Raw genomic sequence first — 16,669 nt, 5'->3', positions numbered from 1 at the left:
TGAAACTGAAACGTTTGTTTATGCAGTTCTGATTCTAAGAATACAAAGTTAATCATGTGTTTGTGGTCTTTTTTGTAAGCACAAATCATTAACACTTCAGAATTATTTTCTAAACTTTTAATTGAGCTGACCTGGCTGTGTACTATTTAACGCTTTGATTAAAATCAAATAGAGCCAAATCAACTTTTTTTTAAACAGAGTCAACAGTGAGCAGTGAAAGCCTTCCCCCCTTTTTTTTTTTAAAGAAAAAAAAAAAACCTCTCCATGTAGGGAAAAGAGGATGTTTGGCACATTTGGAGAAGTGCCAAACACGAGCGGACTTTTTTGTAACTTATCTACGCCATGTAGTGGCAAATAGAGATGAGTGCACCATTCTTGTGATAGTGCATTGAACTGGTATCAACATAGCATAACAGCTGTGGGTATTTAGTGGTAACCAAGACTGGTCGACCATGGATGAATTTACCAAAGAGGCCTACAAAGAACCAGTCCTGAGGGGACTGGGGGGCTTAAACCAAAGCGTCTGTACAGCACATTTATGTTGCAGCCGTTTGCTAAATTCCTTTTCCCCCTCATCAGTCTACACTGAATACCCCATACTGACAAAGTGAAAAGAGGATTTTAGAAAGTTTTTCAGATTTATAAAAAAAAAAAAACTAAAATATGACATTGACAAAAGTATTTAGACCCTTTGCTATGACACTCGAATTTGAGTCCACCTGTGGTAAATTAAATTGATTGGATGTGATTTGGAATGGCACACACCTGTCTATATAAGGTCTCACAGCTGACCATGCACATCAGAGCAAAAACCAAGCCATGAGGTCAAACGTCCTCCCTGCAGAACGCAGAGACAGGATTGTGTCGAGGCACAGATCTGTTTTCGCTTTGTCATTATCGGGTATTGAGTGTAGACTGATGAATTTTAGCATAAGGCTGCAATATAACAAAAAGTGAAGGGGTCTAAATACCTTCTGAATGCACTTTGTTTGCAGCAGAATAATTCATCCCAAAGAAAATATAACCTGTTTCCTATAATATATTTTGGTAAAGCGTCCTGTAGTATTTTATATAATATCTTTGGAGAGGAGTTTCAGTGTGGAGCTGAATCTTTGGAAAGCAGTTAAGACAACTTCTCTTCATCTCCAGTGAACAAAACACTGGGGTTCAGGAGGGGGTGCAGGATGGATGTTGGCCTGGTGTGAGGGGGGCGCCCATTGTCTGATACTCCGTCCTTGACCTTTCTCATCATAAAAGCACCAAGAGACTTGAACAGCATTAGACAGAGTTCATTTTGTTTATGCTTGTTGAAGTACGTAGTGATGCCTCTTTTATTTAGAGTAATGTCAAAATCATTCCATTAGGTTGCCCAAAGGCGTCTGGACAGTCTGGCACATTAACTGTAAAAGTAACTGGGGTGAAGACACGATATATTAATGATGCACCTTGTACATTATCAAGACTCAGGTCTCCTTCAGCTCATTAGTTGCATGTTCACATGTCATCAGTGGTGGAGGAAGTATTCAGGTCCTTTACTTAAGTAAAAGTACTAATACCACACTGTAAAATACTCTGGTACGTATGTACGTAAGTAAAAGTCCTGCTTTGAAAATGTTACTTAAATAAAAGTATGTAAGTATAATCAGGAAAATGTAAAGTATTAAAAGTAAAACTACTCAATGCAGAAAGATTTCCTGTGACTGTTACACTATTATATAATTAGATTATTATTACTCATGCATTAATGTAAAAGCAGGATTTTACTGTTGTAGCTGGCTAAGGTTGAGCTTATTTTGAACTATTTTGTATCAGACTGCAACTAATGATTATTTTCACTATGGATTAATTGATTATCGATTGATTGTTTGGTTTGTAAAAATTCAGAAAATAGTGAGAAATGCCATCAGAAATAATTGAAAGGAAAAGCAGCAAATCTTCACATTTGAGAAGTTGGAACCATGAAATGTTAGTTTGTGACTTAATAATTATCAAAATAGTTGCCAATTAATTTTCTGTCAATCAGCTAATTGATTAAACGACTGTACTGTAGCTGTACTTGTATATAACTCTGGGTAGTTTAATTTATAACAAAACATATTTTATAAACTTTTCATATGTTTTGTGTGTAAAAATCTTAATTTGTAAAGTAACTATTCACTAAAGCTGTCAGATAATTGTAGTGGAGTATAAAGCACAATATTTCCCAGAATAGAAGCAGAAAGTTGCATGAAAAGAAAAGAATCAAGTAAAGTACAAGTACCTCAAATTTGTACTTAAGAACTGTACTTGAGTAAATGTACTTACATTCCACCACCGCATGTCATGTATGTCCTTAAGTGTGTCAGCAATGACACAAGAGTCTTAATTTGAATCAAAAATGGAGTACAGTTGGTATCTTCATACTAAATGCCCATTATGTTCATTAAACCTGTTTTTGGTCGTTGTAATTGTTTCTCCTGTCAGCTGAAGCTAATATGAGGTAGTTAAAAATCTTCCAAAGTTAGTCGCTGTAGTCTTAAATTCCCTCTTTGCACTTCTACTCCCTCCCTCTTTGTTTTTCCTTTCTGAGCCGCAGCAGAGGGATAGTAAAACAAAGTGTGAATTTAGTTTGTAACTTTGATGTCCACTTTATTTGTCTAACTCAGGCTGCTGAATGCTGAATGCAGTTTTGCACAGAACAAGGACTGTGGTTTTTGTCGCCCATCTCTTGTACAGACACTGCTTTAAAGGGGAACTCCACCTATTTTACACATGAAGTTCAGTTTACTTGTTGCAGGGAGTACTAAACAGCCAGTTGTATAATGCCTTCATTTAGGAGGCAGAGGGGTCATAATGAAAAGACGCAAACAATTTGCATTATGGGAATTGTAGGATCCAGAGTTTTTGGAGCTTGACCCATACTAGTAATGGAGTAGTGGACTAGTAATAGACACTTATAAGCGAGAGTATCAGTTTGAATATTAAACATCCAAAAATCCAACTATCCGCCTTAAAATAGACTCAAGACTGCAGCAGAAATTTTTTTTGTGGTTTTTGGTCCTCAACCCTCAAGATCAAGTTTATAATCTTGAAGTGGCCAGTTTCCCCAACCTAAGTGCGATTATATTTGGTAAATGAAGCTTCATGTGGAAAAGTGGTTTGGGAAGCCTTCAGGAAATGATAACACAGGCAGTTGTTTTCTGCATGAATGCCCTTCGTTAGATTTTGAATGCGTAACACTGGTGGAAAAACGTCTTTGCTGTGAAGTAAGTGGTCGTCAGAGATGATTTGCTGCGTGTCCGCTCCCATCAGTAAACCAGCGTATGTACATTTTGGCCAGACTTTTAGTCTAATCAACTCCTCCCTTCACATTCCCAGATACTTGGTCATGGAGGACTGTTAAACAACTTTATCGACTGCACAGTCTTTCCGAATCTTTCCTCGTCTGCAGGAACTGAAATTGCAACGCAGAACACACACAGACGAACACACATCTCTGAGGTCTGTCTGACTTTGACTTTCGCGACCAAATCCGTCATCGTTATCATTCGTCATGTGATCCAGTGAGGTGGAAGAAGAAGCATCTGCTGTTTGACTGATGTACAACTCAACGTGCTCCATGCAGGTCTGATTGGACACATCCTAAATATAGAGACTGTTGAGTCCACAGCTGAGGGATGAACTTTCTATTACAGGATCACATTCCTGGAGATGCAGTAACACTATGTAGTCCCCACAGGAGGGAATGTTTAGTCACACTGCAGCCTCCCCCCCCCCTCTTCTCCACATCTCCTTGTTTCCATGCTCTTTTCCAGCTAAGATCAGATGAGGTCTGCTGCAGCCTTCACTTCCCGTACGTCCCGGTGCAACGGGTGGGATGAGATGTAGATTTGTCATTCTGTGTGTGGAAAATCGGCCTCTGTACATAGCCACGTCTCATACTTCAGACTTGTCAAATATTCATACTCTCTTGTTTCTCTGCAGTATGAATCAGTTATTCGCCAAAAAAGCTCGCAAAGCTCTCTATCGTTTACACACCTTTCTTACAGGAAAGCATCGCTTTGGAGCTTTGTAACATGGTGGTCCTGGACGTTTTGGTGCAGTAGGTGAACTCTTGTTCACGAGCACATTCAGATTGTCATGAAATTTGGTTTAGACATTCATGGTGCCCTTCAGGATGAATTGTAATCATTTGGTGATCCCTTAACTTTCTATACCATCATCAGGTCAAAAATGTATTTTGTCCAATACTTGAGTTAGCGACCAAATAGCTGCAAAACTAATGACATCCCCATCAGCCTCAGCTGGACTTAGCAAATGTTAGCATGCTGACATGCTAAGTTAAGATGGTGAACATGGTAAACATTATACCTGCTTAGCATCAGCATGTTAATAGCATAGAGCCACTAGCAAGGCTGTAGACTTGTCTTGCTTTGCTTATATTTTTATAGTTTTGGCAAATTTGCTCAATGAAAAGTCATGCTGCATGACATGCTAACAGTTCCTGTTTGCACTGCAACCATGGATGTACAGAAAATAACCGCTTGATTACTTTTGGTACTGTCTAAAAATGAATGAGACAAGCTCTGAATTTATAATGATTTTTTTATGATTTCTAAGCAAACTTATGGCTGTTTATCCATGGAGGACACAGAGATTAATGGCGCTGAGAAGATGCAAATGGCAAAAAATCAATTCAGTTCAAATGATTTTTTTCCCCATTTCTCCATTCACTCCCTACACATAAGCCACGTCAGTTACTAGAAAGAGAGAAAATTGGCCAGCAGTGCATCAATATTAAAATTTTAAGCATTTAGCTGATCTTATTCAGACAGATTTACAATTAGCAGCCAGTCAGTGTTTTGTTTTCAGGGATCAAACCTGTGACCTTTTGCTTACAAATCCATGACTCTAACCTCTGAGCTTGGAGACTTGTGCTTTTTAGGAAGTGTGAAAAAAAGGTTGCAGCTCCAAATTCCCTAATGAGTACAACTGCGAAGCACCATACAAGGCAAAAGGATCCCTTGGTTGCGTCCAGTCATGAGGGCCAAGCTGTGGAGAGGCGATGGAGGCAGGCAGCCAACCAGCAGCAACTAATGGCTGTCAGTAAACTGACAAACCAAATATCAAGAGAGGAGGAGGAGGAAGAGGAGAAGGGTGATGGTTTGTGTGAGCAGACGGAGCATGTAGTCACCGTCTGTGGATGCAGCGATGGTGGTGACGGTGTCGATGAAAGAATGGAGGATTAGCAGAGCTGTTAAAGCAAACAAGTGGACACACCGGAGAGCTCATTGGTCAGGTCAGCGAGTGTGTGGCCTGCGGACAGGGTCGAGGTCTCAGAGTTTTTGGCTGGACTCGAGGACCAGCGAGTGATGTGCCGGTGGTCCATGATAGAGCTCTGGACTGGGCAGACCGTTCTGTCTCCACTGGATGGAGGTTCAACACTGAACAAACTCAGGATGTCGTGGATTTTTTTGGCCTCTCAGTGGCCTCCAGCTTGAAAATGTCCTTCTAACTCTGACGGTGAAAAGATGGAGATCTACAAGGAAGCAGCAAACTCTGAAGCAGCATGGAGGAGAGCTGATATGAACAGTTCCTGTGATAATAATCCCCAGCTGACTTTTGTACATACATTCAACGTTTATTGCATTGGGTTTGTATTGTGTTTTGTATTCATTTTTAGTCTGTGCTCATATGCCACAGGTTCACTTTTTGTGAACTCTCACACTGCCTCATCTGTCCAAAAAACTGGAAATCATCACTGAGCTGTTAGCTCTCATCTGTCCAGCCAAGTAACTGCTCCTGCACAGGACACTGAACTTGCACTGAAACGATTAGTCGATTACTCAGTTAGTCATTTGACCAAAAATTAATCAACTGTTATTTTGATAATCAAATGAATAATTTTCTTCCTTTATGTTTTTACTTTATTTATCTAACATTGCCATTCTGTTTCTCTATATTATAATTTTGCTATGGTTATTTCTATCTGCTCTGTACATACGACATCTGTTGTATGTGTGTCCATCCTGGAAGAGTTGCCCTTCCTTTTTCTGTTTTTCCTTATCCGAAGGGATAGAGGGTGGTGGTTGTCATAAGCTGTACAAATTGTAAGTCATGTATCAATTCGCTGGTTCCAGCTTCTCAAATGTCAGCACTAGTGATAGACCAATACTAGATTTTTGAGGCTGATACCAATATCGATATTTGAGAGTTTAAAAAGTCTAATAATATAGGCCTATTGGCAAATATTCTATTTTCAACACAAACACGTAAGAAAAACTAACATTTTTCTACAACCATGCTAGCGGCTGAGTGCTGTATTTAGGCACAGCGGTGCTTTAAGCTAAATACTAATGTCAGCATGCTAACATGCTGATGTAAGATGTGCAGATATAATGTTTACCTTGTTCACCATCTTAGTTAAGTGTGTTAGCATGCTAACATTTGCTAATTTACATTAAATACGAAGTACAGTTGGAAATGCTGATGGAAATGGTATTTCGTCATAAACCAAAGTATTGGACCAATTTTACCTGATGATGGCGCTAACCAAATTTCATCAGTTCTTCCTGTGGGGAACATGAACGTGAATTAAGTTTCATCCAATAGCTGATGAGATATTTCAGTCTGGAACAATGTGCTGGACCAACCGACAGATCAACATTGAGCCACAACACCAGCTTGGCTAATAATCAGTAGTTGCAGCTCTACACCGAATGCAATTTTTGGTTAAAGTTTAATGAAATTTGTGCCAAGTTTAAAAGAAATACAATATAATTTGTGCAATTGGTGAAATGCTGCACTAAAATCAGTCATGTCTTTGTGGAACATTTAGATTCAGCAGTTTTACTAACAGAGATGAGTTAGTGATGCACTACCAGTGGCTGTTTCTGGGGAAGCACAACCCCATTAACCAAACCCTGCCTCTGCGACTAAAGTTTACTGTGTTGATGTTCACTTGGCCCCTCTGAACCCAGATAGGGCGACTGATGTCAAAACAACCTGAAGAGTTATATAATGCTCTTTGTCGACGCTGGCATCCGTCAGCAGCAGCTGGGCAGGAAAAGTGGCAAGTCTTAATGCCTGAACAACACTTCACTGATTAATTACCTTCTTGAAGCCTCTTAGCTATTTGCTTGAATTCCACAGCTGATGAGAGTATGAAACCTCGCTGGCTGCTGATCCGCAGGAGCAGGACACTTCCAGGACTCATGGTTCGAGGAACTATCCTGAGACACAAAGTTCAAAGATGAGACTCTCTCCAGGAACAACAAATACTGTGCAGAGAAGAAAAACTGCATTGATGTCAGAGAAGCTGGCATACCAGTGTAACAAACTGGCATGTTAGAGTTCATTTAAGATCAAAACGAGACGCATTTAACACATTTATAGATTTATCTGGTCCAAATACTTCATCACTAATCATAACATTGTGTTGCGACAGCATCGATTAGTCGATCAGTCAACCAACAGAAAGTTAATCTCCAACAATTTTTCATAATTGATTCATTTTTGTCACTAAAAATGCCAATAAATTCACTGATTGCATCTTCACGACTGAATATTTGCTGGTTTTCTGAGCTTTCTATGAGAGAAAACCACCCGTCCAGCCCCCTTGGGCTTTGGACTTTTGATCAGACAAAACAAGCAATCAGAATACGTCACCTCAGGTTTTTTATAAATTGTAATGGGCCACTAAGTGGTTAATCGTTAGTTGCTGCTCTGAGTACAACCAGTTGTGTTGTCGACGACTGATCAGGTCCACTGGAGCTGTTGGGACTGAAGTGCCTCAGTCAAGGGTGCCACAACAGTTAATGTTTGGGGAAGAGAGCGTTGGTAATTTACTCTTCTGTCACATGTTCCTAGTTGGTTGCAGCTGTCTGGTTATAAGCCCGTTTGACATTTAGGCTCCTACTGCTCAGATATTCTTAGGCTAAAGGATTAGGCTGTTACTATTCTATATTTCTTATTGTAAACAAATCCCATAAAATGACCAAAACAAACAATGTTTTAGTCCATCTCTCAGTACTTTCCAACTTCGATACCCTGTCTTTTTCTCTCAGCCACAAGCCCATTGGTTCCTACTGAAGACGTAAATCTTTAAAAAAACGGGGCACCAATTTATAGTTTCACGTTTAAAAAAGGCTCAGTCATTTCCTAAAACAGCTGGACACTGTAGTTTTTAGCAAACATTACTTAAACGGGAGTAAATAGTTCATTTGTCGGCGACAAAGAAAAACTAGTTTGTTTTCACATTCATCTGCGCTCACCTTAAATCTCTGCAATTTACACAAGTGTGACGTGGAAACTTGAAGCCTCCAGTGCATATACGTCAAGCATGGACTTTTCAGCGAACTAGGAGACATCTTGTGTCCAACATATTTGCATCTTCATAGATTCTGGATTTTTGAATGAGGGAGAACAATGTGGAAAACCCATATCAGACAGAAAATGTTATTCTGAGCAGATTATTTTTCACATCTTAGAACATGTCTGGAAAGAACCTTTTAAAGAAGACCCTGGTGTAACCCTCACCTGCTCTAGTGAGTATTTATGGTAGCAGGACGATAGTACAATACTTAGTTTTGGTCTTTTAATGGCATTTGATGACAGTAAGATAAATCTACAATATCACCGCTTATCCTTTAAATGTCTTGCCTCTTAACAGTAGTTGTTTAGGGAGAAGAGTGTTAGTAATTTACTCTCCCACATGTTCCTGGCTGGTCTGGGAAATTTAACCAGCACTAGTCTGGTTACAAAGGTTATTTATCTGACCTTTAGGCTCACACTGTGTGAACACTCTCTGGAGAGGAGCTGGCTGAATGCTCCCTCAGTTCCTTGCAGCTGGCTGAGGAGGAGGTTTCAGGTCCTCTGGGTGTCAGAACAGCTGGACCCCAGCTGGGGAGACCTGTTGGAAAGGCTGACGGCTCACCGTGGCGTGGAGTGAGGCTTTCTGGGGAGGCTTCGCTCAAAAAAAAAAAATCTCTGCAAAATCGAAGTAAAAAAAAAAGCAGGCAGCTGGGTCTGCCCATTCTGGGAACGCTGGAGACAAACTAAACAAGCATTAGTTCTGGAGAACGAAGCGTAAGATCTGCGGCCTGGTGAAGGTGGTGCATGGTACAACACGGTACTGCATGTTCTCTAACACCTCAGCCACCACCTTTTTCCCCTCCTTGTCAGTGTGAGTGTGGTGGAGGAGATTGTGGTATGAAAGTGTGCTTATAACACTGCGCCTATTCATGCCATCTGTCCATTCATCATCAGCATTTAGAGAAGACAGGCAGAACTGTTTGGATTCGCAGCACAAGGCCGCTCCAAAATATGAAACCTGAACCTTTCTGTTCAGTGTGGACACAGGCGAAGTAAATATTAGCACTCACATTAATGCATCAGTAATAATAATATAATAATTCTATAATAGTATAACGCTCACAGAGTGCATTGTTCTGCATTGAGTACTTTTACTTTTGATACTTTTGATGATAATACCTGAATAATTTTACTTAAGTGACATTTTTAATGCAGATTCTTACTTGTTTACATTGCGGTATTATATAGGATCTGAATACTGTCTGCACAATTGACTTTGGACACCCGAGTGTCATTTTTATAATGAGACATGGACGGTTAGATAAAAATCACGGACACTGTTGTCTTTTGCTGAGCTATGGCCATTACAAACATAATTTATTTTTATCTTTTTTTACCCACTAAATTCAAAAATGTAAACTCAGCATTGTTATGCTTTACTCTTACACTTTAAATTATCTCATTGAATGAGAAAGGTGGAACCAAAAACATCTGATTTATTTTGAAATACAACTCCAAACATTCAGTGAAGAGTCTCTATGGTGGAGACAAAGATTAGCTTTCCTGAATGTAGACATGTGTATACATATGTGAAAGCACTGATGGAGAAAACCTCAGTATTTTATCAATTTCTGCACTTTTCCTTTTGAGAGCATTATGAACTCATTTTTAAGGCAAATGACCAACTAAAATAGAGTGTTTGAAAATCTCAAAACCTGAAACATCTGAAAGATTAGGATGCTGATTTTTGGAGTTGTTGTTGCAAATTCACATTTAAAATCTTAAACTGAATGAATTTCTTTTGAAATCGATACTACAAATGAACGACTGCAATGCTACAAATCTATACCACAGAGTCCAACGGGAGGATCAGTTGTTTCCTGTTCATGTGGTCTGTTAACACACACACACACACACACACACACACACACACACACACACACACACACTCCTGTTTATCTGAAATGACTTGTGACCTTTTCTGCTGACAGCTGGTTTTGTCTGCACCTGTTGAAAAATGATGGTCCTGCCTGAGTCAAACATGGACATAAATGATTTCACTGTTCATCTTCCTCTTTAAAGTATTTTGATATCAATACAATTTGCAGTGATTTATCAGCATCACTAATACTTACTTGACTTTCTTTGTCAAACAGCAGCGTTGAGGCAGAATGGAGGAGCTTCCCCCATCAGGTCTTGCAAGTCTGCAAGTTAGTCAAGTAAACAGTGACGTAACCTGCAGTGCACATTTTCCTAAACTGTCGTGTCAGTATGTTGAAGTGAAGCAAATCAAAAGTTGTTGCTTGATTCAACAAAACTTAGACTTTGGTTTTTGCATTGGAAGTGAGTGAAATGATCTCATCCGACTGGCGTTTTTTTTATTATTTTTTTTTTATTTGTTTGAAGAAAATAAACCTTCAGTCATCACTGGACTCGGTGACTTGTTAACATGAACATGTTCTGTAGTCTGGTCCTTGGCAGTCTGAGCGGCATTAATGGGGCTTGGCCCTCTCGTGCGTTTGTGAACATGATGTTTTTATGGAGGGAAACGTCTCCAGCGGCGGCCCTTCGTTTCTCCACAGGCGAGCAGACCGCAGACTTCCTGGAAAAGGCCCGGTGGCCGATTCACAGAGCACAGCCAGTGAGCCGGGCACAGCGGCGGGACATCATCAGCATCAGCACCATCTGATGACATTTAAACTCAGGTCCTACAGAAACTGGTGTATATAGATGGTTTAAGTATGTCGTGAAGGCTCTGTAGTGCTAAAATCTTCATTAGGCAGGAGAAGTATTTCATTTTGCTGAATAATTATTTTCTAACGTACTGAAAGGATTTTTGCTTTTCATGTTTCTGTATTTATTTGAATAGCTTTCTATTAGAATTGGCATGCATGTATGCCATGTGTCTGCACATGTGCTAAAAACGACAGTGCCCAGCTGTTTACGGAAATTACTGAGCCTTTTTTTAAAGTAAAACTAAATATCAATATCAGCCTCAAAAAATCCAAGATCAGTCAGGCCATTCTTCATATGCAAGGCTTCTGGATAGCAATGTGTGAAATTGTGTTTTTTGTGCATCGAAGCTGCTGAGATTTCTTCTTCTTTCTCAAAGTTAAATGCAAGTTTCAAAATGGCCAACATGGGAATAACGTGAAGGTCTGTTGCTGTTTCCTTTCGACAGTAAATCCAAAGCTGATCTACATATTTCCAAATGCTCCTCTCTTTATCTGGTGTCAGTCTGCTTTACCTTCTTCATCCTTCATCGCAGTTCACGCACAACGCTTTGAAGTGTGATGTGAGAAACACACCGACACTCTCCTCACTATTTTAGAAGGTGTTCCGTATGTTTAACATGTCCAGCAGTACTGAGGTGAATTATGAACGTGTTGAAGAAGCGGTGTGTTTTCAGGAGCATTAGTTTGAGGCAGACTAAACACACACACAGAGAGAGAGAGAGAGAGAGAGAGAGAGAGAGAGAGAGAGAGAGATGGCTAGAAGTCATTTGAAGAGGTGGGCACTACTGGACCGCATGCCTTTCATTTAAACAGCAGCAGAAATAAACAGCTGTAATTATTAAAGGTGGAATGGGACTGGAGTGGGACACATCCACTGGATGTGTATCAAGACACAGGGACAAATTCATGACTTCACAAGTATACTTTCAAGGACGACATGAATGAAGCCTCTTTGTTTAAACAACAACAATAGTTTCTATTTCAGTTTAGGGTTAAACACGTCTCAGCTGAGTTTAACATTAGAGCTTTATAGGTTTAGTTTATTTGTAACAGGTGGAGTGATTAAAAAGGATTAACTGCTTTAAACATCTTTGAAGACAAAAACTCATAGTAGGGTTTAGGTGAGGTTTAAAACCAACTACTCAGGTGAAAACAAAGTGAATAAACTAAAAACCCTGAGGAAACTCAGACTTACATAAAGTTGCCTTTCAGGATCCCAGCTGCATCTTCAAGCTGTACAGGTCAAGAATTTCTCCTCCAAATGTGAAAGACTGAAAGCAGCCCTCCCCCTGCTGGACAGACAGCTCACACTGCTGTTTTCTGCTAAACTTAACAACCCAGTAAAAGCCCGAGAAGTAGTAGCGCAGGAGGAAAACACAATGTGATGAAGTTGCAACAACAACATAAAAACATCCTCAACTTTTCTTCACAACAAAGAAAACAAAGAAAGGGTTTAATTTCTGAGCAGGGAGCTCCTGCAAGCTGGGAAGAAGACACTGTAAAATGTGACCCCAAATATTCTGTGACAAGCATGTGTGGGGTTTAAATATATAAAATCACTTAGACATTATCTACACTGAAGGACATTTTCACCGATTTTAACCAGTTGTTCCTCTGCAAATCTCTTTCTTATTTCAGAACTTTTTCGTCTGAGAAAGACACATTTTTATGACAAATAACTGAAATCCAGTATTTGAAAATCATTAAACTATATTTGAAAAACCAAGATCCGGATTCTTAGCGTTTGTGTCTCACATTAAAGTTTAGTCTTTGACTGACGCCCTCATTCTGTATGATGTACAAAGGCAGAGGTAAAATTGGCTGAAATTACACATTATGAGCAACAAAAGTGTTAGAGCTCAGAGTGAAACCGTAGCACCTTAATTTGTAAAATTATCTTGTTGATAAAAAGAAAAACATAACAGACCAATTCTGTAATATTGTTAATAGACAAAGGCTGGGTCTTGAATCACTGCTTTGCCTCGCTCACTCATTTGTGATTCAGAGGAAATGCTCGGCCTTTGAGAGGACGTGGGACTCCGTTATGGCCTTGTAGAAGCCTCTTTGCCTTCAGTTATTTTGTGCAATTGTGTATTAACACTTAATTTTCTTTATTCCTTCCTGGATATCATTTTCTATGCCCTTACAGAAGCTAAAATGTAAGTACAAGTAGATTCGTTTGACTGGGTTTTGGTGTGAATGTACTTCAGGATTTTAATGAATATTTGAAAACAAATTAATGACAAAGTAAGTAAAAATGACAAGAAATGAGCCCAGGAGAGCAGTAAAACGATTTTCTTGTTTCTTGATTTCTGTCTTCACACGAGCAACTTGTGAGCTGAGATAGATGTGAGTCTAGCTTCATATCGTACCTTGAACAAAACAAAAAATTTACAATGTCTGAAGTAAAATGTGCAGTCACATTAACTCTGTCCTGACAAACACATTCCTGTAATGACTTTAATGAAGCCAGATGAGGCAAAATGGTTGAAATTAATCCTCGAGACAAAGCAAATAAAAAAAAACAATCAACATTCAGTGATGAATCCTCAGTCCATATGTATTGAAGTTCTTACATATTACAAGTAGAATATACAGTATATGTATACTGGTGTAGACAATATAAAATGGGCTAAAATGACTGAAGGATACAAAGAACAGCATATACAAAAGCTTATTTAATGATTCAAGTACCACTGACTTTATACTTCAGTTCTCTGTAGAATTCAAAAGCATCTGTACAAAATGTACAAGAATTGTATCCCATGTTGCATTGGCCAAAGGTTTCCTCTGCGCTTCATATCATATCTTACTATGTATCATATAGGGTGTATAATTTACATTTTTTTAAAGACAAAAATCACAGATCCTACAGTACAGCACATAACGTCTATCATGAAATTTGCTGAATTCATTTCTGGACTCAGTGATTTCAGTCAAGTCGCCTGATGTTGTCTAACCTAATTCAAATGTGCAAATATTTCTTTAACAACACATGAAATGACAGTGGCTTTACAACTCAAGTCATAATACAGAATTTCCATGTGTAATATTTCCAAACATTTTGCAGACTGTATGTTCAGTATTTCTGTTTTATTACGCTTTATTTTACAGGTCCATAATTTTAAAAATATTTTCCTAGTACGTTTCCTTAAAAGTTTTATGTAATTCGCTACTAATTATAGGGCAACACAAACAGTGTTCAATTGGTACACTTCCAATTAATACATGTCAATTATCTGCCTGCATAACAGAGTCTTCAATAAGTGCACAGCAGGTCAGCTGAACATGCAAAAATGTGACATATACAAACATATATAGAGAACTAAAGTTATAATCCTTAAGGTTTTCATGAAATCAAACTAAATTTTTGATGCTATTTATGGTCGTAACTGTTTCAGTAATAGACATTCAATGTATTTACATTCAGTAATTATCTCACTATTCATGCACTGGATTTAAATTGCCTACCTACACACGAAGGATGCACAGCAAACGATGCATACCCATAATCCAGCGTTACTGTTTGTAATTTTAAGTATTTCTCACCAACACAAAGTGACCATTCATTCAGTTATTTTCGGGGGGCTTCTGTCAGCAGATAAGATTTAAGTATGTCAAGATTGTAACTTTAAGTTTCAAATATTAAATGAACATTTACTTGGGTTTAATGCAGCTGTTCTTACAGGGACAATTCTATATTCCCTATAATTAATACCAAATTACACAGTTCCTTCAAGGAAACTTCCTATGAAATTGTCAGGAAATTACGAACCTGTAAAATACAGTTTTATTGGTATTTCTAGAATCAACAGGAATAAAATGGGCGCATATACTCGTATATTCTACAAGTTCTCATCTCAGCAAGATACCGAATGTAGGGATGCCCCGATCACTGTCCAATAAAGGCAAAATCTGAATCTACAAATTAAAAATCATCTCAACAAGACTAAATCCATTTTAATCCCACAAAATCACAACGCCGAAGAGCTGATTGCCTCAGCAGTTACTGCAGCTACTGATGTGCTGACAACATGGAAAATTTAAATCATTCAGAGGAATGTGTTCAAAAATAACTAGCATTTAAAAATCCAAAAAACTATTATCTATTTAACATTACAGACGCAATCAATAACATGTTTACTTCCACAATCACTGTACATTGTTTAACATGTCAAAGTCTTACCATCAAAACTGGTAAACATCAGTGGCGATTTAAGACAAAAGGATTTGTGCAAATAAGTAAAAGCATATTGTCGTGTATACGCTGCTGAGAGTTCACTAAAGTAAAACTTTTATACAAAAAAAAAGATAAAAAGATCCTGTAGCATTTGCCTATGCTCATAAAGAGAATCCTATTGAAAAGAGGAAGAACTTAGAAATTGAAATGGACTATGTAACAGTCTGTCATGCACTTACCTCTTTCCAGCTCAGCACACTTCTTTTTTTAATGAGTATATATATATATATATATATATATATATATATATATATATATATATATATATATATATACACACACACACACACACACACACACACACACATACATATACACACACATAAAAAAGAAATTGTATTTCTCCTGTCAGGAAGTGTGACATAAAAGATTAAACTTGGTCAAAATAACTACAGCCTTGATGGCAGCTTTTCATTCAGACCGAGTTCAATTATCATTAGATTTTTTTTATGACTTTGCAAATCCTTTCAAAGGATTAATAATGCACCATTCACTTATTGTAATAGATCCTACTGGGAAACACAGTTGTCTTAAAAAAAAAAAAGTGAGGCTTGCTGTTCCCTTCACTTCTGACGTCAAATGAATACAATTGGATGAACGGGAGCTTGGTGACATGAGTCCCGCCGTGGCAGCACTAACCGGCTCTAATGCTCAATGATGTTGGAGGGAAAGTGGACAGCGTCTTTCCAGACATTGTTCTGTCTCTGTTGGGTTGAGTAGACAGTGTCTCTGAGTGCTAGAGGACGGTGTTGTGTTGTGTCAGGGTTTTTGCTGATCGTACTGCTGGTAGCGGTTCAGCTTGTCCGGGTCGTTGGAGGCCATGTGGGTGAAATCCTGGAAAATGTCCTGGTAGGTTTCATCTCCTGCAAGAGAAACAGGGAGACAAGACATCAACAACAACAAAGGCAAAAAATAAAAGAGAAGTCAGACAGAGCAATGGTTCCCAACATTTGTTACACACAACTGTTTTCTTCTGACTTTCCTCTAATTTTTGCTTTTTTCTTGGAATCACGGAACACTTTTAGCTTTTTAGGTATGTAATACTTCTAATCCTTCTAATTAAACTATGTGAGAGGGAAAAAGGCTCACAACTTATGTCATGACAAGTAGATATTACTTAATTTTAAAGGAGCCACAAAATGGTTGGGAACCACAGATAGAGAACATGGGCTGCACGATTTAACCCATCCTCACAACAGTAACTATGTCTTTACTTCAAAGCTTATCTCCTGCTGTGGCACAAGAGCATTACACAAGGAGACAATGTATCATTTAATAACACACACTCAAGTATGATACAAAAATGTTAACTTTTGTCAGAAAAGTCTGAACTTTAAAACAACAAAATAGTGCCGTTTGCATTGGTCAGGCAGAACTGTGTGTTGTGATTTTAATGTACTTT

At 38.6% G+C, this 16,669-nt stretch overlaps 1 protein-coding gene and 1 long non-coding RNA gene across 5 annotated transcripts in view; one reads left to right on the top strand and one right to left on the bottom strand.

Annotated features, from left to right (window-relative positions):
* Positions 1-10,289: 10,289 nt before the first annotated feature.
* Positions 10,290-14,992, top strand: LOC122878362. Its single transcript, XR_006378462.1, has 2 exons — positions 10,290-10,997; positions 12,240-14,992. It is a non-coding gene; the product is annotated as an uncharacterized LOC122878362 (long non-coding RNA).
* LOC122878357 (arf-GAP with coiled-coil, ANK repeat and PH domain-containing protein 2-like) overlaps positions 13,570-16,669 on the bottom strand; it is a 51,636-nt gene continuing 48,536 nt past the window's right edge. For all 4 annotated transcript variants that reach the window (XM_044201077.1, XM_044201078.1, XM_044201080.1 and 1 more), the window contains one exon: positions 13,570-16,130. In XM_044201077.1, coding sequence (XP_044057012.1) covers positions 16,027-16,130 — 104 coding nt within the window. In that variant the 3' untranslated portion in view covers positions 13,570-16,026. The remainder of the gene's footprint in view (positions 16,131-16,669) is intronic.

The sequence above is a fragment of the Siniperca chuatsi genome, linkage group LG6 (genome assembly GCF_020085105.1).
Source record: "Siniperca chuatsi isolate FFG_IHB_CAS linkage group LG6, ASM2008510v1, whole genome shotgun sequence".
NCBI classification, from domain to species: Eukaryota; Metazoa; Chordata; class Actinopteri; order Centrarchiformes; family Sinipercidae; genus Siniperca; species Siniperca chuatsi.
Note: the sequence above shows the minus strand (reverse complement) of the source record. Positions and strands in the feature narration are given on the sequence as shown.